The sequence below is a fragment of the Lemur catta genome, chromosome 2, assembly GCF_020740605.2.
Source record: "Lemur catta isolate mLemCat1 chromosome 2, mLemCat1.pri, whole genome shotgun sequence".
In the NCBI taxonomy this organism is placed as follows: Eukaryota; Metazoa; Chordata; class Mammalia; order Primates; family Lemuridae; genus Lemur; species Lemur catta.
The window spans coordinates 16,054,036-16,081,525 of NC_059129.1; the positions used below are offsets into that span (position 1 = coordinate 16,054,036).

A 27,490-nucleotide genomic window follows, 5' to 3' on the forward strand; every position below is an offset into this window, starting at 1 on the left:
AGAGTTTTCACCATGTGTGAATTCCTAGATGTACCTTTTTATCATCTCAACATTTCTGAAATCAGGACACATCTTAACAATTCATTTGTACATTTAACGGTCTGGTGTTTCTTTATTTCTGAAATAACCTGATATTATATCAGTGATGCATGTAATACTCAGTAGAATCTTAGAAACAAGGAAATGCAGCCACTTTGTAAGTCTGTAATAAAAGCATCTGATACCAAAGGACTCAATGAATGACAGCTGTATCACCGTCTATTTGTCAAATAGAGATAGTCATATCTTCTTCACAGGACTGCAATGAGGATTAAAAGAGCTGAGAAAGCAGGGGTCAGTCAAGACATTTGTTTTGTAAATAAAGTTTTATTAGAACACAGCCACGCTCATTCATTTATGCATTGTCCGTGGCTGCTTTTATGCTACAACAGCAGAGTTAAGCAGTTACAACGGGGACCATCTGGGTTGTAAAGCTGAAAAGGTTTACTATCTAGGCCTTTATAGAAGTTTGTCAGCCCCTGGGAAGTAGGAAAAAGGACAGGGGCTGGTGGTAGCTACTTCCCGCTTCCTGTAAATCACTGGTAACCTGCATCGGGGACAGAGCTGAGGCAGCAGTCCTGCCCAGAATTACGACACACTCCACTGCTGATGTCAACCCCCAAGTCAGCAGCCCTCAGATTTGGTTACTTAGGTTTACATGAGTTCCTCCCTTGTGAGTGCGGCATTTCTCGGTTGTGAAGGTATTATAAGCACACAGGGTTTGTGACACGGCGTGACCCTCAGGAGCTGTTAGGGTCACAGGTCTGTTGATTCCTACACTCCAGTATTCCAAGAGCTATTAGATCTGTCTGCCACCGCCCCCTCTCTCATTAAATACACCTACTTAGTTTTCCTTATTTTTTTGTTTCCCTTCACTGTTGGCTCACTGAAAACAGTATGTTCTAACAACACCCCCGTGGTGGGAATGGTGACGGATGCTGGAGAAGTGACATAACATTGTATGACTGTTATTTTTACAGCTTTCCCTTACCTAGCTCTGACTGAATCCCAGTCTAACACCAATTTCGCGAGCTGTTTCCTCTGTTTCTGGATGTTTGGAATCTCGACCTAAAAGGAAGAACACACCAAATGGGATGAGCTTCAGGGTTTTTAGCTTAACATTTTTAAAGTGCAATATTTATTTACAAATGTTTTTCTCTTTGGCAAAGGATTTTGGACCCTCCATTTATTCTCATTAGGTTCAAAAAGAAGTGTATGGTTAAAGCCAGTGACTGTTGTTAACATGTTAGACACAAGTGAACCATTCACCACCCAGCCCACACCTTTCCCCGCTCTTCCACGCCGTGCAGCGCGAGCACCCACCTCTGCTATGCTGTACAGAGGGTCCGCGATCTCCTTCTCGACAAGGACTTCATGCTGAGAGAGCTCGAGAGCCAGCTGATTCTCAGCATCTCCACACGTCTCCAGCATCTTCCTTTAAAAACAAGGTACCCCAACAAACAACAAGCACATGCTCATCAAACAAGGTACAGGATTATCAGGTGATGTGCTTTTGCTTGCTCTGGTGGGAGCACATTAGGGTGTTACCCAACAGAGCCTTAAAAATATTGTAAATTTAGCCCATTGCCTAAAACGTGAATCCACAGATACGTGCTTTAAGATGAAAATGACTCTCTCGGGTATGTACTTTGCGTGTAAGGGGTGGGGCGGGCAGATGCGTGTGCGCGGCAAGGTCACAACTTACTCAAGAATTAGGTTCTCAAGTCAGGTGAAAACCAAGAGTTCTCAAAATACCCTGAAAATCTTTTAAATCAGACATAAAGTTCATTGTATGTTGTCTTATGTCTGTTAGTGAGTCCAGCCTCGGCAGAGTTTCCTTGCTACTGTGCAGATGAGGTAGTTGGCTAACACTTAAGAGCCATGTTACATGAACTTCACATTTCCTTTTCATCTTCCTGTGAACATACGGCTGATGTCATACAAAGTGCACATGCAGGTGATGCGACTCCACTGTCTGTGTCCCTAGTTTCCTTGCCTCCATCCCTAGTTTCCTTCCCACTCTGCCCTGCTAGCTCTCTATGGGGTCTTTTGACACCAGAAATGTGTATGGCACTGGTGTGAGGGGGCCATGGTGTCACAGTTAAGAGCATGCTCTCTGGTGCCAAGCTGCCTGAGTTTGAATACAGGCTTTGCTATTTCCCAGCTGTGTGGTCTCGGGCAATTTCCTACCCTCTCTGTTTGTCAATTTCCTCATCTGTAAAATGGGAACACTGATATCACCTACCTCCTAGGTTGTGTGAGGACTAAATGAGTGCTTAGAACAGTGCTAGCACACAGTGCCACTATGGTGTGATGACAGTAACGGTAGTGTGAGGACGTACAAACATGGAAACACATCCAGGCTGCAGGGAACAGAGATGCCAGCATGCAGGCAAGTGCCACACTCCTCCCAGGGCCAGTGCCCCCAACATGGGAGCACAGACAGGACAAAGGAAAGATGGAGAATGGGAGGAAACCATCCTCCTTGAAAGGGCGAAGGGAGGATCAAAGACCATGAGAAATGGTCTGCAAAGTATAAAGGGCGTGCCCGGCTGGAAAGCAAGCCCCATGTTACAGCTGGAGAGAGAAGACAGGATTCAAGGACACTAGCCTGGAGAAGCAGATGAAAAAAAGGATAAACCTTCCTCTTACAATGAAAGCTGCTTTATTATTTTTTAAAATATTGTTTAAATAATAAATGTCAATTATAAAAAAATCCAAATAATTCTGAAAATATACTCAACTATCATGGACATTTTGGTGACCATCCTTAAAGGAAGTGATTCTTAAGGATTGAAAGGGACTGGTCAGAGTTTATAAGTCTGAGTTAATACCTGGAACAGGGAAGGGCTCAAGTTCTTTACATCTAAGCTTAGAAGAATAAATATTGACCCTATCCATTACTTTTGTTAGTGGCCCATTCTGCCATCCAACCCCAACCTGGCTCCTACTAAAAGCAACCCCGTGGATTTGACCACACTTCCTCCCACAGAATCTGAGCCATCCTCCTGGCAGATGAGCCACGCCATCATGCTCATAGTCCCTCTGGTCACAAGTGGCTGCCATGTACACCACCCAGCCCACCCACTTCCATCAAGTCACAGGGTGCTCAGCCTTCTAGAAGCAGCCAGCTCTTACCCCAGGAGAGAGTCTTCCAGCTGAGTTGAGGCTTCTTGCAGATTCTGAGCGAGAGCCGTCAGAGGGAGTTTTTTCTGGAAGGCAGAAGACAGTGTGTGTGTTTTTTTTCCCATTATTATTTGATACTCATTCTCAATGATCTGCTTCAGATCCTCATTCTTTGCACAGGTAAGAGACAGCCTGTCTGGGTTCAGGTTCTAGTCTCACAGGTAGTAGTTGTATGACTTAATCTCTGTGTCTCAGTTTGGGCTTCTGTTGACAAAAGGAGACATTCAACATCAAGTACCTAGTGCGTGGTAAGCATTCAGTAAATGTTAGCTGCCATCACTGTTGTTGATTAAATACATACTATGCTCCAGGCACTGGGGACATAAGACATACATACACCTTGTTCTCCAAATGATTTTATCATGACAAGTAAACACAATACAGTGCTCAATTTCAAAAGCTTTTGCTAGAACACTCATTCTTAAACCTACTCTTAATTTGGCTATAACTCTAAAATTTAGCTTTAGTTAGATATCTAAAATTATCTAGCTACATATCCAAAAAATTTTCTATAATGTTTTTAAGCACAAAGCCACTCATTTTCTTAATAGAGATTTGTTTTTCATTTGGCAATGACCACAGAATCACCTGATCTAATGTTCTAACCGTGCGGTCAGGAAGTTAAGTGGCCTGGCCGGGCACCCCAGGCAGGGGCAGGAGAGCCAGACCTCAGTGCTGATGGCCTGAACCCCAGTTCAGTGTCTTTTCACCACTGGCCAATGGCTTATCGCAGACAATGGAGAGAAGAGGCCTGGCAGTAACAAGCGGGTTGGTTCCAACACCATAATCTGCTAACAGAAAATGTTTTCGATTCTGCGGCATTCCCTGTAATTTTGCCTTCCCAGTAGAAAGGGCATTCATGTCAAAAACACAGCATCCATCCCTGGCATGACACCTGACTTTTCTGCTTCCACAGGGCTCCATCTGATATGCTTACTTATGCAATATCTCTGGAAGGCTCTATAAGAAACTGCTAATGGTGGTGGCTCTGGAAGGGGGATCAGGTGCCTGGGGAACAGGGCTGGGAGACACTTCACTTTATGTTCTTTTGTATATTCTGAATTTTGACCATGTTAAGTGTAGAACCTATTCAAAATGGTAAACTGAAATCTAAATGTAAATAACAAAGATAATTACCTATCTCCCCTCCCCCAAATGACTGTCACATAAGTAAATAATGGGCTCTATCTGCCCCATAAGGAGGCCATTTCCAGCTGCCACACTTCTGGATAAGGAAGACATGAGAATAATAGAGGATAATTCGCACCTTTTAGTTATGGTGCCTTTCTAAAGAAGTTAATGTAAGATAAATGCAGTAATCAAAAGAAAGATATTTTGTGCAATTCTGGAACTCTATGAGTCTATGAAAAAAAAAGACACATAAAGAGAGAATCTATTTCAACAAGTATCATTCAAGATCCTAGTTCTACATAGCCTTATGGTTTCCCTGCTCTGACTCTGAAGCCAAAACAATCCTGTTTCCTGATGTACATAAATAAGGAAATTCTGCTTCACACATGAGCTCATTAATAAAAATATTGTCTACTAACATTGAACTCTTCCATAGAGAGGGTTTTGTGTTTCCTAGAGGTAAACAGCTTTTCTATTACCAGGGATGAATTTTAAAAGTTCAAAAGTCTTAATTTGTAAAATGCATGCAAAGCGCACAGAAAGAAATAATTTATCTAATCTAATAATCTGATCTAATATGACCTACAACATAAGCTCTGCCATGTCAATGGAGGCTTGGGCTGAGAAGGCCACCCACCCATCTTGCCTCTTCACATGCATGGGAGCTTCTGGTGGGGCCTCTGGGAGGCTCCTCCTGTGTTTCTTAGAGCTCTAGAGACTGCTGTGATTTTCCCCATATTATATGATCTCTTGTGATCACTTGTCTTCTCTCATCATTGTCATGGTGACTCCTCTTCCCAAGTGCAAAGTGTAGACATCCTCACGGCCCTGTCTTTGACAATTTTTTTTAAAGTCAGAAAAGGAAAGTGGAGGAATTAGATTCTAAAAATGAGGGCTGAGCCCCTCTGCCCCGCTGCCTGGAACATTCCCATCACCTGCCACTATGTTCCCTCCTTTACAGCTCAGGCACCACCTTCTCCAGGAAGCCTCACCTGGCTATGCCCCTCCTCCTTTGGTGCCCATTCTTGGTCCTCCCATAATACCCTGTGGGTGTTTATTTAGCATGTTGTTTTATAATTACCCACTTGTATTTACCTCCCCTGGCAGGCTATGAATACTTACATTTCATTCATTTTATATCTCTAGCACTTGTATATAGTAGGTGTTTGATAAAATATTTAATTTGTATTTTTAATGACTATATGTGACACTTGGGCTGTGTCTCAAAGCAGACAATAGGAACAACAAGCCATGACTGTGTGAAGGACAGTGACATATTTGGGGACTGGTGGGTACTATGTGGTGGTATATACAGTGTGAATGGGAGGAAGCAGGAACAATGAAGCCGATAAGGAGAATGGGATCAGATTATAAAGGGCTTAAGTCATGATAAAGAGCTTGGACTTTATCCTGGGCAATGGGAACCCGCCAGTGTCCGTCAAAAGAGGCACCACTAGAATTATAGGATACTTCCTTGTGTGGAACTATTGTGCCAGGTACTCCAGAACGTTTAGCATCTTGGTTCCTATCCTCCAAATGCCAGTGGTTTCCCCCAGTCCTTATGACAACCAAAACTGTCTCTACACATTTCCAAATAACCCCAGAGGTATAATTCTGGTCCCTGTTAAGAACCACAAAGCTAAGAATTTTTTTTTTTTTTTTTTTTTTTGAGACAGAGTCTTGCTCTGTTGCCCTGGGTAAAATGCAGAGGCGTCATCATAGCTCACTGCAACCTCAATCTCTGGGCTCAAGCGATCCTCTTGCCTCAGCCTCCTGAGTAGCTGGGACTATAGGCACATGCCATGACACCTGGCAACTTTTCTATTTTAAGTAGAGATGGGGTCTTGCTCTTGCTTGGGCTGGTCTCAAACTGCTGAGCTCAAGCAATCCTCCTGCCTCAGCCTCCCAGCGTGCTAGGATTATATGTGTGAGCCACTGTGTGGGGCCTAAACCTTTTTTTTTTTTTTTTTTTTTTTAGGCAGGAGGATGATAGGATTGATTTGTATTTCAGGAAATTGACTCTGTTGATCAGGTTGAAGACAGTCTGGGAAGGAAGGAAATTAGAGGTAGGAAATGTAGCTCAGGAGGTGATTATAACAGCCCAGGTGAGAGGTCTTGCATGAAGGCAAAGGTGGTGGAGATGGAGTGGAGGTGAGGAATTTAAAAGATTCACAGGAGAAATCACAGGACTGCTAATCAGGCAGCTATGGGAGGGAGGATGATAAAATAGAAGGGAATATAAGATAACTGGTCTAGCTTGCATAATAGGGTGGATGGAATTTAAAAGAGTCAATGCAGAAGGAGGAACTGGTTAGGCATGCTAAAATAGACAACTGAGGGAGGAAGTATTTTGCTTTGGTTGAAAGCAATTTAGAAGTCACTGGCATAAACACATCAATTAGGAGCCATGAGAACAGAGGTGGCCCAGAGAATATGACTTTAAGAATAAGCAGAAGCACAGAAGCTTAGGAAACAATATGAAAAGGGTAAGCAGAGCAGAAAACACGGCAAGAGAACAAGGAGCCGCGGGGGCAGAACCAGTAGACTGGGCCTGGTTCCGAGGGATGAGACCCAGCAGCAAGCATTCCTGGAAGTGTAGGTGTATGCAAACTTCCACCCCTGTGATATACACCACTGCAGAATCCTAACTATTGTGCAAGAGAGGAATAACCCTGTTGTCAAGATGCCCCATAATGTCTGTAGGTAATGTAGAAGAGGAACATAGATCATCTACATACTAGTTTTTCCTTTTGAGACATCTGGTGACAAAACAACATAGCAAATCATACGTCCACTGTGTGCCACTGAAACTGTCACTTTAATGTGACATGGGCTCTAAGGAATAGTGCATGCTCGTAAGCTAGGAACTTGTAAACACAAGGACAGAACTGCCTAATGAACAAAGGCTGCTGTGCTCTACTGGTGGCACCTGAGAACCTGAATGCTCTGAACAAAGGCACCCTGGAGTAGACATTGGATGGCTTTCTCAGAGTCCATCCTTGGACTCTTGTCTCTCTGTAACAGTACCCTGATTTTTCTTAGGGATCTACCTCTATAAAACCTATGAGCTGGAGGTAGGACCACAGCCCATGCTCTAGGGCTGGGCCTAACCAGCTTAAGCCAATCAGTACATAACATCTCCTCACCCAACATCACTCCCTACACATGGTAAGTGGGTGGAACAGGAATGTTCAGGAATGGAAAATGTGACTTGCTACAGATTGACACAATGGAAAGGGATTTCTATCTGCCAAGGGCTTAGAAAAAGAAGCTTTCTTACCCTATTAAGAAAACTACTGGAATAGATGCTCTCTACTCCCATTGGACATACACAAGAAAGCAAAATGCACAGTGGAAGCAGCTGGTGCCAACAGCGTGCATGATCACACTGCAGCCACCAGAAGCGCCTGTCTAGGGATCAAGCAAACACTGAAGAAGGCAAAAAGGAGAGAAGGAAAGAAACTGGACTTTGGGTTACATTACTGAAATGCTAGATCAAGTCTTATTAATAATTCAAGTCTATCCCAACTTCTGGACTTCTCAGTTAGCAAACCAATAAATTACTTCTACTTTCTAAGTCAATTTAAGACAGGTTTTCAGCTTTCTGCCATCAAAGGATGCTTAACCGACATGTCCATTCTCTTATCAATGACAAATGGCTCATGGAGTCTTTAAAAGCACCTGGAGAAGATTCAGTGTGAGTGGGGCTTTCAGCCCAGTGATATGTTAAGCACCAACGAATGTTATTATGGTCAGGTAGGTGTCATGAGCATGCCTGGTTATAGCAGGTACCAATCCAAAGGCAAATCTGCTGATGCTGCTTGGGAAAAACCAACCAATCACGGGAGTGAAAAGCCTCAGAGATAGGCAGGAACTGTGGCTCTGAGTCGCATCTGATACTCACGTGTCTTCTATCTGCATCGGTGCCATGCTGGCCCTGGAAGCATGCCATCAGGCGCTTATGGGAATGGTGGCACATGGACCGCACCATGTCTAGACGCCGTTCAATCTGAGAAGGCAGAGACAAAAGAATCATTTGCAGGGCTTAATAACAAACTCAGCCTCTCCCTTTGGTGGCGTTTGCATGTAGGTAGAAAAAGCATCCTGCAGTCTAACGTTTTAACTCTTGAGTATAAATGGAAATGGTTCCCATTCACCTATACCAGGGTTTCTCACTAATGACATTTTGGGCTGGATAATTCTGGGTTGTTGGGGAGGCTATCCTATACATTATGGGATGTTTAGCACCATCTCTGGCCTCTACCCACTAGAGGCCAGTAGCATCCCACTCTCCTAGTTGTGAAAACCAAAAATTCTCCAGATATTATCAAACATCCCCCCAGCAGGAAAGATCACCTTGGTTGAGAACCGCCAACCTCCCTTACACTGAGGATTTTAAATCCCTGTAAGGCTGAATCTAGGTGCAGGGAGAGGGACAGTCTTAACTAAGACTCACTATCAGACTGAGTGGCGGTAGTCAAATTACATGCGACAAGCACCAGCAACGCCCCAGGTCCAACCAAGCAGCACTGCAAATGAACTGGTTCCGGCCCAGATCCACTGCCAAGTGGGAAAAACCACAGGGATACGCAGAAGCTCTCTCCAGCTCATAGCAATGAAGCCACATTGTACATCAGATAGAAGAATTAAAATAAATGTTTCACAATTTAACTTTGAGATTGGTGTTTTCAAAATTATTCCTTATTGGGTTTATGGAGAGTTTTTGTTTTGTTTTTTTAAATAAACCTCTAAGTAGAATGGACAGCTAGCAGTAAGAAACATTGACCTAGGGGACCCCACGCATCATGAGTAGCTTCCCAAAATACTATTGCTGGGATATGGCTGTTTATGGCAAAGAGAGCTGCTTTTTACAGGAAGGAATGCCAAAAATGTGTATTCTGATGACTCATGAAGAAGGAGAGCAGGCCCTTGGGGATGCTTTCTATTTTAAAGAAAAATCAACAAATTCAAAGCAGAATACATTTTAACCCCAAAATATTTTACCCAATGAGATTGTTTGTGCCTCTTTCTCAAAAGAGCAGCTTTTCTTCAGATCCTAGCCCTCGTCACCAGGATTCGGATCTAGCAGGCAAGTTTATATTAACATTTGGGAGCAAATACCATGTCACCTTCCCCAAATCTTAAAATGACCAGATTTTAAAACATTAGAAAACTAATGCACATTCTTCATTTGCCACAAGAGCAAAATAAAATGCAAACAAACAAAATTTTTTAATTTAATTTTGATTCCAAATGCTTTGAGAATGTAAACTCCACAAGGACAGGAGCCTTGGTCTGTTTTGTTCACTGATTTTATTCCAAGAATGTTGTCTGTCACAGGAACAGAAGGTGCTCATTTTATTCTCTGTTGAAAAGACTTATGGATATTGAGTCCTTATGTGAGGTATTAGAAAAACAACAGTAAATAAATTCTGGTTCCTGCCTCCTAGGATTCATAGCCTCCTGGGTAAACTCCATACAACCAAAATAAAAGCCAGCCCTTGAAGTACCCTAAAAGAGATCTAACTAAGAAAAGAGGTAAAAGGACATCAGAGCAAATCAAGGGAAGTTTCATATCAGAAACAATCTCTGGGACTTATAGTATTAGTGATGATAAGAACAAATCACTAATATCTAGCACTTGCCACGTGCCACGCTCTGTTCCCAGAGCTTCCCATGATTAATGCATTAAACCCTCCTAACCACCCCATGAGGTGGATATTGCCATTACCCCTCAGTTAAGAGAAGTGGAAACTGAGGCACAGGGAAGTTAAGTAAGTCCCTGAGGCCACAAAGCTAGTCAGGAGCAGACTTGGGATTTGAACCCAGGCAGATGGGTTTCAGATCCCTCCTTTTAACACATGCAACAAAACTACTATTCTTTCCTGCTCAAAACCATGCTAATTCATTTTATTCTGCTTCTGGTTAAAGAAAAACAAACCCACCAGCTTCAATTCTCACCTACGGATTTTTTTTTTTTTTTCGTGTCTTGAAACAGGGCATTTTAAAAAGACTATATTCTGTTACCTGTAACAGATCTTCGCTGAGGACTTCTGTTTTCTCAGCTCTGTGGGAAAAATTAAAAGTTCAGAGTTAGTAATCCAGAAATGAAACGCAACTCATGAAATGTAACAATTACTGGCCTGGAGTTTAAAACAAAGCAGGCAGAAATGAATTTAGATGGGGGTAGTGGTGGTATCTCTACTGCCAGAACGTAATAATTTAAGAAGACTTCTCTCTGCAGTTCGAAAGGGCTACATCATTGCCACACATAATACCCAGAATTACTAGAATGTAAGTGCCATTTTGGACTTCTGGTTCAAATAGTGATTTGAACCAAGTCATTTAACATCCCTGCCAAATTCCCATTGACATAACAGGGACATTTTTTAAGGAGAAAGAAAAAGTCTGCTTCAGCTCTTTAGTGAGGGGGGTCAAGGGGAGGCCATGAGTAAACTAGAAATTCTGGGACCTTTTTATAAGATATATTGCAGAATGGGGGGCCGCGTGATCTCAGACAGGAACCAATGCAAGAGAAGGAGAAGCTGTTTGGACAGAAAGTGAATGGGTCTCCTAGAATGACCTCAAAACACTGCTAAGCTCAGAGTAGCACAGCTATGGGTAAGGGCACGAAGTAACCTACTGCCTCCCTCTGGCCTAAGTTTAGGGCCATGGCACGCCAGCCAGACGCGGCCTAGCCACAGAGGATCCCAACACCAGCCGCCACAGCAGTGTCTCAGTTAACCTGGAGATGCCGGCAGGGGTAGCTCACTCACCAGTTTCTGCAGGAAACTGAACTCTGACCTGACTCAAATACCTCCCAGGACCAGAGGATCAGAGCCTGGAGACAATGTCAAGGCCCCAACTTCCAGCAGCAGCCAACTCTCAATTCTACGAACAAGTTCCGCCAGCAGCAGGCCAAAATATGCCATCCTAGCCCTGGCTTGGCACGCGTGGTGCTGGGCATTGCTGAAGAGCCAAACACGGGTAGTCATGCCAGTTAGGGAAGTGGAGCAGGGCCCCAGCTGACTATGAGGTTAAACAACCGGCCTCAAAAAGAAACCTGACAGTCAGCCTAGCAGGGACACACATACCTGGCATGAGACTGCCACAGCTTCACCATTAGATCCCGCCACGAGTCTCGCCAACAGCTTCACCCCCCTCCAGCAAAATACCACCATTGGACTGGGTAACTTTAACCTTTCTTCTCTGACCAAAACCCCCAAATCTGGACAGGGCCCGGTATATCTCAGACAGAACCCATCTCTACTCTGAAATGTCTTCCTTCTGTAGGTATGAGTACACAGAGAAAAGGCCCAAGGTCTGTTAAAATCTTCACAAGTTCCAAAGAAAAGACTCAACCTGAGAATCACAAAGGAGTATGTCCTCTTACAAAACAAACTATTTTTTAAAAAGAACAGAAGAGGAAAACTTGTTTTACAATGCCAGTGTGGGCTACGAGAGGTGTGAGAGTTAGTGACAGTTCAGTGTGTGCCAGGGCCAGCTCAGAGGAACCCAAATTGTAAGCATCTTTTCCCGACTCCTTGTTTGGTGACCTCACATCAGTACTTGAAATCAAAAACCAAACATAATACAAACAACCACAAACAATTCAAATTGGGGCTTGGCAGTTTTTAAACATTTAAGAGCACAGTGCTGCAAGAGTCACAAAGAAAATAAAGCAAATGTAAAAACACAAGTATTAACTTCAGGAAAAACAAAAGTCTACCAGAAATACTCACAGCACACTACTATGCTCAGCTGCAAATAACTGATTGGACATCATAATGTAACTATCAAAGAGTAATAGAACCAAGAATTGTAACTGTACTGGAAGGATAGGGGAGCAAAAACAGGGTAAAGGTTATACAAGAACCCTAAACTTTCACTTATCGTAACAAAAAGTCAACAGACAACGCCCAAATTTGATGACCCAAATGATAGTTTACAGCTATTATTTATAAATATGGACATAAATAAATGCCAGAATAAACAGCTTAAATTTCAAAGTGGCTGCCTCTGGGGTTGGGGAATCTCTGGGAGAGTAAGGAGAGAACCCACAATATTTTGTGATAACCCTTTTCCTATTTTTGACATTTTAAACTACATGTATACATAGTTCTAAGTTTTTTTTTACATAGCATGTTACTTACATTTTTAAGTAGTATGCTTGGTACAGCTAGAGGTAACATATACCTGAGTTCAACCAACGGGTCCAACTGTCAATCTCTACGAAAGCACAACAGAACATATCCCTCAGAGAATCCAAAATATAAAGAAAGTCAGTATATTTATTGTCCTTTTTTCAAATTAATTAGACTCTTTCAATTTAGAGGTACTTTACTTGAAAAGGTATCTGGAGGCTGAAAAATTTACTGAACATGTTATATGAAAATGTTAGCATACTGTTTAAAAATAAGTTTGCCCTATGTTCCTTGCATGTATGGATGCTCTGCGTATTACGTTAACGAAATTAATTTTAGAAAAAGATCCAATATGTCTTTTTAACCAGATTTTAGGGTCCACTGAAATTATTAAAAATGATCTCTAATCAGGAAAGATTACTTTTAAAAGTGGCTCCATGACCCACGAGATTGCTCTGCGGGACTGTGCTATTTCCACCTTAATTTTTAGGAACCACCACTGTCTCCACCTTCCCCAACCTGATCTCTGTCATCACTCTTACTGGTCCAAGGCTCAGCCCTTTCTATGTTGAACTGTTTTGGAGTGTTCATCTTGATCAGAAATGTGGAATTTTTACCTAGGGAAAGTCTAGCAATTATTCAGAATATTGGCCCAAGTGCCAGTCAATAGGCATGTACATTAGCCATAAAACACTTGCTGTTTTTTACTGAGAAGCGTTATCTTCGATTGGTTGGGTTTTTAAAAATTCATTAAAGCAAAGGGTGGGGGTGGGGTGGCATGGGGAACAGATTGGCTTTATCAGGGTACCTAAAGACAAAAAAAAAAAAACCAAAACAAAACCAGTGGACAAAGTGATACAATATTAAAAATAATACTTGCTAAATCAAATTATTTTAAAATAGACATTTTGCTGCATGGACCTACATTTCTTGTATATGGGGCTTTTCTACTTTGTCAGAGCCTTCTTTGTGTCCAGTGTTCTGTGCTTGAAAACACACTTGAATGTTTCCTGTCTGTAACTGGAAAAACAATACGAATCAGGAAGGAACTTCCCACTCGCCATTTTACTCTGGGGTTTGTTTTTTCCTATGCAAGCCACTCTGCAATTTCACTAGTCATTCGAACAAGGCTTACATCAGGCAGGATTTTTAACTTACTTTTTTGGTAAAGCACAAGATTTTCTCCTTATAATTAATTCCCAAAGCCTCAAAGCAGCAGTGCTGTGCAGGCCTTGATATGTGCACCTTTTCCCTTGACTAGGTGTGGTAATGCCCAGCCCTTCAGCTGCGGTACACAGGATGTTTCACTCAGCCTTCTACAGGGCAAGGAGGAAACAGAAATGTTCCCAGTCTGAAGGAGTTCACCTCACCAAAATGACAGAAAATTGCTCAGACCAGGAGACAGGATCAAACGAAAACTTCCGACCGAGCTAACAATTTCCATCTCTTATCATGGACTGATTTCTGGCAGTTACCTTCATAATACATGTACTGTGGGAGCCATGGGCATGAATGCTCAAATCCACAGTATCAGTACAGGCTGTGATCTTCCAAGCAATGAGCATGACCGACCTCCCTGCTAGACAGCAAGCTCTGTGAGGGCAGAGACCAAATCTTTACAGTCATCACTCCTCCCCGGCACCAAGTTTAGCACCTACCTGCCTGCCACATAGTAGGTGTTTCATAACTATACGCTGAATGAATAAAGCACTACTGTCACCATGATAAAGAAGGGTTTGAAAAAAGAACTTTCTAGATCTCAAAAGAGGTAACAAGAAAAAAAAATTCAATAAAACTAGGTAGAAAAGCAGCCATAGGTGTATAAAATTGCCTTTCCTCAATAAAATCCAGTGACTAAAAGTGAAATGTGATGTTGCCTTTCAAAGTTAATCGTCTTTAAGATTGAAAAAAAAACACATAAAAACTATCCATATTACAACAGTTTTGTAAATTTTGTATTAAAAGGGCATTGAAAGCCATCCTTCTGTATTTCCAATCCCATATCCCAGAGGGAACTACTGTTACCAATTTGTTACGTACGCATCCTTCCCAATTTTTTTCTAAATATAAACTACTTGTTCTCAACTGGAGGCAACCATGTCCCTCAGGGAAATTTGGCAATGTCTGGAGACATTTTTGGTTGTCATGGTAGGGGGTTGCTACTAGTATCTGCTCGGTAGAGGCCAGGATGATAAATATCCTAAATGTACCCTCCTCCCCTAAATAATATAAAAATTTATAATTCCTATTGTGGCCAGATGTGGTGGCTCACACCTGTAATCCCAGCACTTTAGGAGGCCAAGGCAGGAGGACTGCTTACGGCCAGGAATTGGAGTTTTCTATTGCTGCTGATCACCACAAACTTAATGGCTTAAACAATTCAAACTCATTATCTTATACTTCTGGAGGTCAGAAGTTTGAAATAGGTTTCACTGGGCTCAAATCAAGGTGTCAGTCAGCAAGACTGAATAGGGGAGAATCTGTTTCCTTGCCATTTCCAGGTTGTAGAGGCTGCCCACAGTCCTTGGCCCCTTCCCTGCATGTTCAAAGTCAGCAACGTTTGCTCTGTGCCTTTCTTCCATAATCAATCACCTCTTCCTCTGACTTTAACTCTGGGACCTCCCTCTTCCACTTTTAAGGACCTTTGTAATTACCATGGACCCACCTGGATAATCCAGGCTAATCTCCCTTTCTGCTGATTAGCAACTTTAATTCCATCTCCAACCTTAATTCCCCTTTGCCATGTAACCTAACATATTCAAAGGTTCTACAGACTGAGATATGGACATCTTTGGGGAGGGGAGAGCATTATTCTACCTACTACAGATCCAAATGTCAACAATGCCAAGGCTGAGAAACCCTGATTTCAAATGACACGTTTATACACATATGCACACATACATACATTATATATATACATACCCACATGTAGACCGACAGACATGAGGGGCATCTTTACAGGTCAGAACACAGATGTACATCGCTACCTCACTCTTTTTTACGGCTGTATGGTAACCCATTATGTGGCTGTACCATGATCTATTTAAAGAACTTAATCTTAATTGCACGAACTCAAAGCAATACCACCCAAACCCTCCATCCTCACATTAAATCTAATTGAATTGTGGACTGAAGAAAGGTAAAGAATGTCAAACCTCCACATCATAAACAGCTCCTCCAGGGCTGTAGGGGTCCTTCTAGAACCTTCATAATAGCCAAGAACAGCAGCAGCTAAATTTGCTGGGTGCTTTCTATGCTCCAGGCACTGGGCTTGCACTTAAATCTATTTTCTCACTTTAATTCTCACATCAACCCTATTACGAAGGAACTACTATGACCCTCATTTCACATATGAGGAAAGTGGGGCTCCAAGAGGCAACCTGCCTAGGACCGCACTGCTAGAAAGTGGAATTGTGGGATTCAAACCCAGATTGCCTGACTATCAAGCCCTGGCACTTAGTTTATCTACACCAGGGCTTAGCAAACTACACCTGTGGGCCAAATCCAGCTCACTGCCCATTTTCGTATGGCCAGGGAGCTAAGAAGAGTTTTTATTTCTAAACGGTTGGAAAAACCCAAGAGAGGAATAATGTTATGTAAAAAAATGCAAATTATATGAAATTCAAATTTCAGTGTGTATTAAATAAAGTTTTATTGGAACAGAGCCAGGCTCATTTGTTTATGTCTTATCTATGACTGCTTTCAAGCTACAACAAACAGCAGAGTTGCGTGGTTGCGACAGAGACTGCCATATGGCCCATAGAGCTCAAAATATTTACTATCTGGCCATTTACAGAAAACATTGCCGACCCCAGGTCTGTACCAGTGATTCTCACAGGATGTGGGTGCAAACCTTGCTCCCTTTTTAGAATCACTTTGAGGACTGGTGAGGCGGGTCTGGAGGTGTATTTTTTCTTCCTCAATATTCTGCCTCAAATTCAAGCAGTAGCTGCCAAAATGCACAGAGGTGGCTGCCTCTAATAATGCAGTCCAGATATGCAGGCACAGCCCAGTGCTGGTGACACTGGTGACAGAAAGAAATCAGAAATTATGTCCCTTTTCCACCTACCCACCTCCACCCACTCATCTCCCCCCAAATACACTGAAATATTGTAACTACTGTTTTCTTTCTGATCTCTACTTATAAACATATGTCAGGACAAGATCTAAACAAACACAATTCTCCATGTAAGGTTCAGCAAACTTTTTCCAGAAAGACCAAAGAATAAATATTTTAGGCTTACAGGCCATACTGTCTCTGTTGCAATTACTCAGCTCTGCCATTATAGCACAAAAGCAGCCATAGGCAACATATAAATGAATGAACCTGGCTGTGTTGCAATAACACTTTATATATATAAATGGACACTGAAATTTGAATTTCACATAATTTTCATGAGTCATGAACTGTTCCTCTTTTAATTTTTTTCAACTATTTAAAAATGTGAAAAACCATTCTGAGCCTGTGGCAGCCGGATTTGGCCCACAGGCCGTAGTATGCTGACCCCTGATCTATGTACAAGTTAAGTAAGTTTTCCCATGAAACTTCAATCCTTTTTAATCACTTCCCAAATCCAAATTCTTCTTACTCTGAAGGGGGATTTCTGCGCTTTCCCAACTTGCATTTCAGAGGTTGAGAGACACTGGCTTTTCAAGACTTCACCAAATTGCTCCTTTTCAATCCTTTCAGCCCTTCTGGCGCTTTGAGAGCAAGGGGCTCATCTTTCCACCACCCAGAGCACTCTCTACTCTGCGGTGGCAAATATGCAGCTGGGGCACCAATACCAACATCAAGCGTCAAGGGCTCCCCACTGCTCCTGAGCTCACAGTGCTGCTGGGTTTTGGTTTACAAATTCACACAAGAGCTCACGGTTCTGTTGGTTTTTCTTACTTGCACATTCACTTTGATACACCAATTTAAATGAACAAAAGAAATGGGGCATGGAGGGAATTGTTAATGAACTGATTTTAAACTCTAGTTACATGGAAATATTTAAATGCATCTTTGAGGAGTAAGATAAATTATGACTAAGCTCCCAAGGAAGCTGAATATTGAACATAGGGCAACAATATAAACAATACTGCATGCAACACAATTTGTATTCACAGTGAAATTATAGTGACCAGACCCATAGCTAAGACCCAGTATATTTCATTCTGCTGGGAACCTCAATTTTGCGCAACTTTGTCATCTTCTGTTACAAATGTTTACAAAATCCACTTTAGCCTTTGCGCTGAGTTTGGATGCGATAATTCAATTTCTCAGTGAGTTTTTACTGTTTTATCTCATTGGATTAGCTGTCTTCTTAAATTTCTGGGAAGGAAACTGAAATCTACTTAATTGGATTTTATTGGGTGGATTTTAAAAATAAAGGACGCTCTGAAACTTTATAAATGAAACAATTTGTTACACATTCCACAAAGCAGTTTAAAAAGTCATAAAAGAGTTTACAGAACTCTAAAGGGATGGTATTGGGAAAAAATTGTTCCCATGCATAACACTGAAAAGAAAAAGGATATTTATCAGGGGGAAAATGATCAAACAGAAGATATTTTGACAATGGCATAGGGAAAATAGATCTAACAGTTCTATATCCTGAATTATTTCCCCAAATGATGGGATTTTGCCCACATATTTACAGCTTCTCTAAGACAGGGTTAAAACACTTATTTTTTACTTTAAACAATATTAACAAAACCCTATCAATCTTAGCTTAATCTTCATAATATTATTTGAATTCCAATCAATGACTAAGATGAATGGTTATATTTTACAATAAATTGAATTGAGTTTTATCATTTTCCTACACATGTAAACTTATCCACACAGCTTTCTGTTTGGTCAGTTGGCTTTTTTCTCCTCTGGCACATGAGATTGAATCTATTTGCTATCCCTGCGCTAACCACATGGTCTATCTCAAAGCTCCACCAATGATTCTTGTTTATGGCAAAGTCCAGAGGAAATCTCCCAGCCACCAATCACCTCAACGACCTCCTCAAGGGACTTTCAAGTGCCTCATTCCGCAGCTTGCTCTAGTCATTTATGGTACCTGCTTGCACCTGAAGACAGCTGAGTTTGAGATTTCCAAATTTATTAAGCAGTCAGAAACACATGAAAAATATCTGCAAAATATTGCAATGCAGATAGTGCATGCACACAGAGCTACAACCTACAGGTGGAGGGTGCAGGAAGGGAGTCCAATTTACTGCCATGGTAAGGCAACACAAGAGGCTAGGAGGAGCTGAAAAGCCCCGTGAAAAATCTAAAGCAAAAGTGCCAAGGGCAGGCCACACAAAGTCAAGGGCTCAGCTCTCCACACCTCAGCTCTGACTCAGTGCTATGGCCCCTGGTGCTGGCCGGGAGGCACCCCACATCTGAAGACAGGTTGTGTAGGCTCCCATATAAACGTTTCTTCCTAAGGTCAGCACACTTGGACTTTGAAAAGCATGTTCCCATAAAAAGCAGGTTATAAATGATCATCAAGTTCTCAGTCTAGCTTACAAGAACGCACTTATCTCCCAGCTTATCTAAAAGACAGCCCTGGTAAAGGCCTACTGATTTTTCTGAGCCTCTCTGAACTGAGGGACCATAGTAAAAAAAAAAATCTAGGAGGCAACAGTGGTTCTCAACCCGGGCTACACATTACAATCCTAGGGGCTTTAAAAATAATATGGATGATTCGATTTCATTTATATGAAATGGCCAGAAAGGGCAAATCTATACAGGCAGAAAGTAGATAGATGAGTGGTTGGCAGGGGCAGGGAGTGTTAAGAATGGGGATTAACTATAAAGGGGCATGAAGGATCTTATTTGGGGTGATGAAAATGTTCTAAAATTGGATTACAAATTTACTGTGTAAATTTACTAAAAATCATTGAGTTGTACACTTAAAATTTCTTAAACAAGTCAGGCACATAAAGGTAAATATTGCATGTTCTCATTCATATGTGGGAGGTGAAAAATAAGCCCACAGTTGAGTAGAATTGTGGTTATCAGACGCTGGGAAGGGCCATGCGGAGGGGATAGGGAGAAGTTAGTTAATGGATAGAAAGTGACAGCTAGATGAGAGGAATAAGTTCTCGTGTTCTGTAGCCCTGTAGGGTGAATATGGTTAACAATTTAGTGTATATTTTCAAAAAGTTAGAAGAGGATTTTGAAAGTTCACAACACAAAGAAATGATAAATGAGGTGACAGATATGCTAATTACCCTGATTAGATCATTACACATTGTATACATGTACAAAATATCACTCTGTATCCCATAAATATGTACAATTATTGAGTCAACTAAGATAAAAGGGAAAAATGGGATGAATTTTATGATCTATAAAAAAATGCCTCAATAAAATTGTTGAAAGAAAATAACGCTAATGCCTGGACCCCAACCCAGAGTAACTAAATCAGAACGCGAGTGGGTAGGGCTTGGCCTTTTTTTTTTAAGCTCCCCAGGCACTTCCCAAGGGCAGCTGGCATAGAGGAGCATGGCAGGAGAAGGCTCAGAGTAGCAATAGCTGGCAGGTGGCAGAGTGACCAGCAGGTCAGAGTAGGAGGGGGCCCAGCAGTACCAGATGGCAATAGTGAGGACAGACTACAGTGTTCCCATGCACTAGGCCATCAACGCACTCTTTCTAGGGCTGCCCAGAAGTCGCTCTTGTGTGCACGATTCATAATTGGGTTTACTCTCGTCTTCGCAGATTGAGTAAACTAAGTGACAAGAAACTGATAGATGCCAGATTCTAAGTTTCACTTTTGGCAAAGGACAAGGATAAAAGATACATCAGGAGGTAAAATTTGGGCTCTGGAGTCAGACAGATCTGACTTTGAATCCCAGTGTTGGACACTTGCAGTTATAACTTAGTAAGTGACATTTCCTCCACTATAAAACGGGAACAATCCTAACTATGTAACAGGAAGAATAATAATACTGCCACAGTGGTTGTTTAGAAACACCATCTATGCATCTCATTTAACATGGTCCCTGGCACCTGGTGAGGGTTCACAGAGTGTTAGGTGTTCTGAGACTTACAACAAATAATAACCTTGAGATAAATCCCAAGTCTTACCTAAGAATGACCTTTCTGAAGTTACCAAGCTCTTCCAGCTTCTCTCTGGAAGGAGTTACTGGTGAGCCCAGACCACACAAAGACAAAAAGCTATGCCAGACTTAGAGCAGGAGCAGGGCAGGCTGCTCAATTAAGACAAAGGGTTGGTTGTGATAACGCTGCGTGGGATGGTGGCCACCAAAGAGAATCACAGACACACAGTAAACAGAAACTTAGGGACAGAATACATGGAGAGTTAGCAACCTTTCATCAAAGGCTCAACCTCTTAAGCTGCTATGCATCACAACGCTGGTAATAGGGCTATAAAGACACCTGTGCCAGCAGAGCTCAGGTGTGCATTCATAGAGGGGTAAAAGCAATTCTCCAAACATAAACCATCCGTCCCAGGATGGGCTTGCTCCAAGGTATTCAGGTCACGGATCTTCATTCATTCAGCCAGTATTTATGGAGCTCTCACTAAATGTCAAGAACTGGGGAGAAAAAAAAAAAAAGGAGAGAAATGAGACACAGTCCCCACCCTGGAGGAGCTCATGGGAAAGAGAAATGTCAACAGTCAACCTCCTTCAGAGAGCTATAGGGTACTGAGAGGAGAGTAATGGACTGTGTGGCCAGAAAAGACTTCACAGGGAAGCAGTCCAAGCAGAACTCAGGTTAAGTCAGGACAACCAAAGACATGGGGAGAAGGGCTATGGGGAGGAATCTGTACTCAACAGGGCACAGAATAGGAGTGGGGGATGTGCTTGCAAAGAAAGGCTTTGCCTGATAAGGAATTAGGGGGCAACAGGGAGCCACTGATGGTTTTCCAATAAAGGATCAGGTTTGAGGTTTAGAGTGAAAATTCTGAAAGCAGAGTCCAGGATGGAGGTAGAGAGAGCACCTGGAGGCCTCTAGAAAGAGCACAGACCCAGACAGAGTCCTGGCGGTCAGATCCTGACAACACGCAGCTATTTTAAGAGAATTAGTACAGCAGACTCTGACTCCAGACTGTCCACTTGAAAACCATTTCAGAAAGTACAAGAAAAATGTATAAAATATGGCACTCTCTCTGGTCAAGAAATTAATCCAACATAGAAACTAAAATTCATGGATCATAACATACTTTCATCAGAAGAGCTTATTTAACACCAGATTTCCAATGCTAAACTAAAAAAAATTTAAACAGTATTATTTTGCATTTGTACATTATTTTCTTTTATGAAAGCACTTTCACCTATACTATTTCATTTTATTATATTACATGTACCCTTATATAGGGCAATTTTTATTATCCCTATGTTGTGGGTGTTCGGGCACCCATTAAATGATTACACAATGTGAATCAGTCTTTGAACCTTCAGAAAGACAGTAACTTCAAGGTCATCGGCCAAAGTTAAGTTTCTTTTAAATTTTCATGCTAGATTCTGGTCCTTGCTTCACCACAAACTAACCATATGATCTAAAAATACATCCCTTAACCTTTCTGCCCCTCACTTTATTTATATGTGCATCAACATTTTCACACGACTTTTAAAGAGACTACAGTAAAATAGCAAAGGAGAGAACATTTCAAAACCTTCACAACTGTGCTTTGCAAATACAAGACTGTATCTCTATAGACAACAATAAATGTTACATGGTTTAAAAAGGCACACAGTGCTGAGAATTTGGATAATCTTGGCCCCTGAAGGTTTGTACAATGAATACACATCACAGATGTAGCCCAGAAAGTTCCATGATTAACTGTGGTGCACAAAATGAAGGGAAAAACTATTCACCTGGAAAATCAGGGTGAGGCAGATTTTATGGGATGACGGGTAGATTCTGGGTGGGGAACACCATAAATCTTCACTTGCCCTTTTCTAAAGGTCAAAGAAAAGATTGCTTAATGGATGAAAGGACTCTGTAGATGACTCAAAATAGAAAACTGATTTTTTTTTTTTTTTAAACGAGGCTTTTTCCCAAAAGAATATTCACAATAATTAAATGTGAACTGAGCAGAGCTATGCAGTCCATCACTGAATTCAACCACAGGCTAGTGTCATGAATAATTTGCCACTAACCTTTTCATTTGGTTAGTCACTGAACAAATATTTTTGGGTTTCCTTCTATGAGCCATCATGAGTAAGAGATACCTCCCCTGCTCTGACAGAGCTCGAGGACTATCGAGGAAAATAAGTGATTATACTTCAGTGCCATGGCTGCTCCAATAGCGGAAGTGCAGGGTCCTCTGGGAGTTGTCATCATTATCACAGCTAACATCAATTGAGCTCACATCATGTGCTCAGCACTGTTTCCGGTACTTTGCCAGAATAAATTCTCTTAAAGTTCATAAAGACTCTATGGGGTATTATCCCTATGTTACAGACAAGGAAACTGAGGCACAGAGAAATTGAGTGACTTGCCTAAGGTGTCACAGCTCAGCTTCCAAATCTGGGCAATATTACTCCAGAGATCTTGTTCTTAACCACCTAATACACACTTTATATGTATTAACCCATTTAATCCCCAAGGTAACCATGAGATCAATACTGTTAATATATCCGTTTTAGAAATTAGAAACCCAGGCACACAGAAGCTGATTAACTTGCTGAAGGATAACAGAGATGACAGGAGGGGTCCTGAATGCAGACCCAGGATACCAGAAAGGTTTTCTGAAACTGGCGATGGCTTCTGAGACCTACTGGATGAGTTGGAGACTTGGAAGTTGGATGGTACAAAAGTACAATCAGGGCAGGGAGAAGAGAGGTAAGAGCGAGCATGGGAGGAACAGACACAGGTGATATAGCTGGGAGAGAAACCCTCCCCTTAAGCTCAGATGCGTGGGGCCTGCTTAAGTCTTCCAGCAAAGCAGGAAAACTGAGAGGAAGCTTCTAAGACCTTGGGCCTGGTATTGAGTAGGAGGCAGTAGGGATCTACCACTGGGGGAGAGACAGGAGAGCAGAGAGACATCCCTTCCTCCCCCAGGCCAAGGCACAGGTGCACAGAGCCTGCTGAATGGGTTATGGAAAAACTGAGAGAAATCCTGCAGGACTTTGGGCCTTAAAATGAGAATGAGGCAGCAGATATAAGGAAAAAATCTTCAGAAAGGCTGTTACATCTAGGACAATGAATGAACAAATAAAACTGCACTACTTTAGTTCTCTATAGACTTATGTCTTAAGTACACCTGGGACTTTTCCCGAATAGCTTTCAGTACCATACTTTTTAATTTCTAAGACTTTTTAAAAACATCTTTTCTAACTAACATTTCAATGGATTTTAATGGGGGAGAATAAACACATGTGTTCCGTCAACCACCTTAAACTAAAATGTTTCCCATAATGTCTTAAGTCCCTCTCCTCATTGGAGAATTTTCCTGCCATCAATGATTTCAGGAACCTACCAGTGGAGTCAACGGTTCAATCTGTTATGCTATAACATGTTATTATGATAGCTGCATTACTAAGGATTCATCAACACTCAAATTATAAAATCAATTGATATGATGGCAAGAGGAGGACTATTCAGGAGATGGAACATTTTGAACTAGCAAAGGAATTTCTCCAGCATTACGGGGCAAATCTAGCATTCCATCTTATCTGGATATTGTTCAAACAGGATACTGCTCTGTTCTTATAATCACAAGCACTCCTATTAATGAGAACATCTTATACACACATATCTCCTTTGCTACCCACAACTCTAAAAAGCAGAACAGAAAAATACCCATTAAAGTGTGTTCACAAGGTACCCCACCTCCAACCCCAGCAAGATGCTGGCTCCTTGTGGGTGGGTGAAGTGGCTAAGAGTGAGAGCCTGGAGCAAGTTCACTGGGGGTCAAAGCCCAGTTCACCACCTAAGAGCTGCGTAACTATCAGCAGATTACTTAACATCCATGTGTCTCTCTTTCCTTATCTGTAAAAATGGTGATGTTAACGATATCTAACTTACAGAATTAGAAGGATTAAAAGAGATAATATAAGCAAAGTGCTAATTCCTAGAAAGCTCAAAAAATGGTTCCTGTTCTTGTTATTACACAGGTGATTCAGAGTCTGGACTCTGGAGACATGACCTCGGACAAGTTGCACAAGCTTGCTGTACCTCTGCCTTCTCACCTGTAAAAGGGGATAGCACAGTACTGCTCGCGCAGGGTTTGGCGGGTACTAAATGAGTCAACACACAACTAGCACTTGGAATGGCCTTTTTTTAATGGTACCTGGTAAACATCCAAATACATCTTCACTATCATCACTATCATTACCATTTTTTTTTTGGAAGGATTTCTCTGCCAACAATATGGAAGATGTTGAGAGGGAAGATTTACTGGAGGGTAGAAAACCAAGGAAAAGAAGATTAAAAGGCCCAAAAATATGAGATCCAAGTGAGCAGGGAAGCAGGCTTGCACGAAACAGTTGGCATGTAAAGGAGGGGACAGAGAGCTACTACAAAGGTAAGATGAAGAGGACTTACTGTCTTCGGTGTGGGTGGGAAGTGAGAGGGAGCAGCCTAGGATAGCCACCAAGTTTCTGTCTTGAGGGACTGGCTGATAAGACCCTTCACAGAGAGAGAAAACTGGGGAGGATTTGAGGGTGCAGCCACTGACGTTGGCTCTGGACATGCTGAGTTTAAAGGATCTGTTCAACATTCAGGTGGAGATGTCCAGTGTGGTTTTTTTTTCTAGATGGTTCTGAAGCACAGAAGAGGCATCTGGACCAGACAGCATGCCGTTAAGTATTAGCAGCAAACATGGATTTGGGGGAGTTCACTCAGAACTCAGATCCTGCAGAGAAGATGAAGGCTAAGGACAGAAACCTCGGGAACACAGCAGGAAGAGCCACAGCAGGGAACAGAAAAGGAGTCCCCAGGGAAGGCGCCAAGAGTAAGCCGTGAATGAAGCAAGGACAAGTGACTGCCTGAGGATGCAAAATGTCCCAGGGCACAGGAAAGGCAGGGACAGGAAAGTGTGAGATGGTTGTTGGAAACCGGAATGTGGGCCACTGATGGGAGAGGGCGAAGCAAGCCATGTGAAGGAAGGGGATGCTGAGAAAACTTGCACATGACTAGCAGCTGAGAAGGCAGTAGTAGAGAGAAGGAGGCTGCAAATGCAGAGCAGCGAGGGGAAGACCAACAAGTGACACACCCAGGAAAGTGCCACAGGCTGGAAGGGCCATCTTAGACAGAGGGCAGGATGGAGACTGACAGGCAGTAATGGCGACCATGACAACCACCAACTTGAGCGCCAGACTAGGGGAAGGGTTGGCCGTATCCAGTTTTCTCTGGAAATTAGGAGACAGGTCATCTGAGGAGAGTGGGTGTGTCTGGGGTAGGGAGGAGTAGGGTTTGAGAAAGAAGAGTGAGAGTCTGGCAAAAGCACGCAGGAAAACGGGATAGGAAATTTAGCCAAGGGTTGAAAGGTAGTGTTAAAAGCCCAGCTGAGCTTGGAGGCCATAAAATTTTGGCAGCCATAAATCACACAAGTGGATGATCTTTCTGGGCCACACCCTGCATCCCAGGTATGGGAGTGAAAAAGCCAAAAAGAGAAGTGAGTCAGGCTGTTATTCTGCAGAACAGGTGAAAGAAAAAGGCCAGCTGGACAGAGCTGTGCAAGTGATGTCAAAGAGTAACCAGCATGACTAACTCAAGTCAGGAAGGACGGGGAACTAACAGAGGGCAGAAGAAACTGCTGGGGAAACTGCTCTGAAAGGAGAAGAGATTGCAGTCAGATGGGGGACAAAGTATTAGGGCTAATCAAAGAATAAAAAGTTACACTGTCAGAAATGATATGACAGATTTTTAATGCATAACAAAATTATCCATTTGGGGGAAATATGTCCATCAGTTTATACTGATATAAAGAAAACAAAAGCATGCCGGTTTTAAAGCTTTTTAAAGCTTTGAAGAACCAACTTCCATCTTCTGTTGGATGGAAATGCAACCAGGGGCTGGAAATTTAAGTACCACAGTCACTCTGGACTTAAGAACAAATGGATCTTCAAATAACCATTCCCTACCCGATTTGAAAATAAAAGAGCTGGAGAGAGTTGTCCAGGGACATGTCAGCAGAGACATTCAAGACAGAGATGGCAGCAATGATCTAGGGATGAAGAAATACCAGGGTTAGAGGCATAAAACAGAGTCATCAACAACAAGGTAATAGTTATGGGGCTGTGATTTCCCAGAAAAATGGCTGGGAGGAGGGGAAACCAAGGACATTTACCTGTCCAAATACAAGGGTGGATACCCAACATTATCCTGGATTACTATGGCCCTGGAAGGTAGGAATGTTACAATCTACAGGTTATTTTTTATCATTCTTTCTCTGCACTTTTATGCCAAAGCATGGAGTACTTTCCATGATAAGCTCTATTTTCTTCTATTTATTTTATGATTTTATTTTTTACAAGAAACACTTAATCCATTCGGAATTTATTTTGGCATATAGCAGTGAGGTGGAATCGAACCTATTTTTCTCAATACTAACCTCTCCTCTTCTACTATTTCCTCACTATCTTATGATGCCTCCTTATCACACGTCAACTTCTTAAACCTACCAGGGCCTTTTCCTGTGCGGTATCAGGAGCCATGTTTCACAAGTATGGGAACACAGCAGAGAGGCTGAAGGGGCCAACGTCAGAAAGAGACCTAGCACAGACAGGATCTCAGCCCCCTCAGACTCAAATCCAATATATTTTTTACTATACTGCAACTACCCTAAAGCTGTTTTAGTTTTTTACAGCCCTCATCTAAAAGTTTTAAAGACCTCAACTAAAAGTTTTAAAACAAAAAGTTTTAAAGTTTTAATTGCCAAGAAAGCTGATTCTTAAGGGAAAGTAATTTGATAATCACCAAATCTCACCACGGAGAGAACCACATTTCTGCTTTTTGGGGGAAAGGCTCTCATTTAGAACTTCAGGGCGTATTTTGAAGACTAGCAGAACAACACACACAAACAGATGCATGAGGTACA

At 42.1% G+C, this 27,490-nt stretch overlaps 1 protein-coding gene across 5 annotated transcripts in view; it reads right to left on the reverse strand.

Annotated features, from left to right (window-relative positions):
* The window catches only part of ARHGAP17 (Rho GTPase activating protein 17), a 76,005-nt gene that overhangs the window by 38,395 nt on the left and 10,120 nt on the right, over positions 1–27,490 (reverse strand). For 4 of the 5 annotated variants that reach the window (XM_045542820.1, XM_045542817.1, XM_045542819.1 and 1 more), the window contains exons 2-6: positions 10,384–10,423; positions 8,261–8,365; positions 3,178–3,251; positions 1,363–1,474; positions 1,031–1,107 (exon numbers count right to left, since the gene is read on the reverse strand). In XM_045542820.1, coding sequence (XP_045398776.1) covers positions 1,031–1,107; positions 1,363–1,474; positions 3,178–3,251; positions 8,261–8,365; positions 10,384–10,423 — 408 coding nt within the window. Of the gene's footprint in view, positions 1–1,030; positions 1,108–1,362; positions 1,475–3,177; positions 3,252–8,260; positions 8,366–10,383; positions 10,424–27,490 lie in introns of those variants that run through there. The other variant, XM_045542821.1, reaches the window with a different exon arrangement.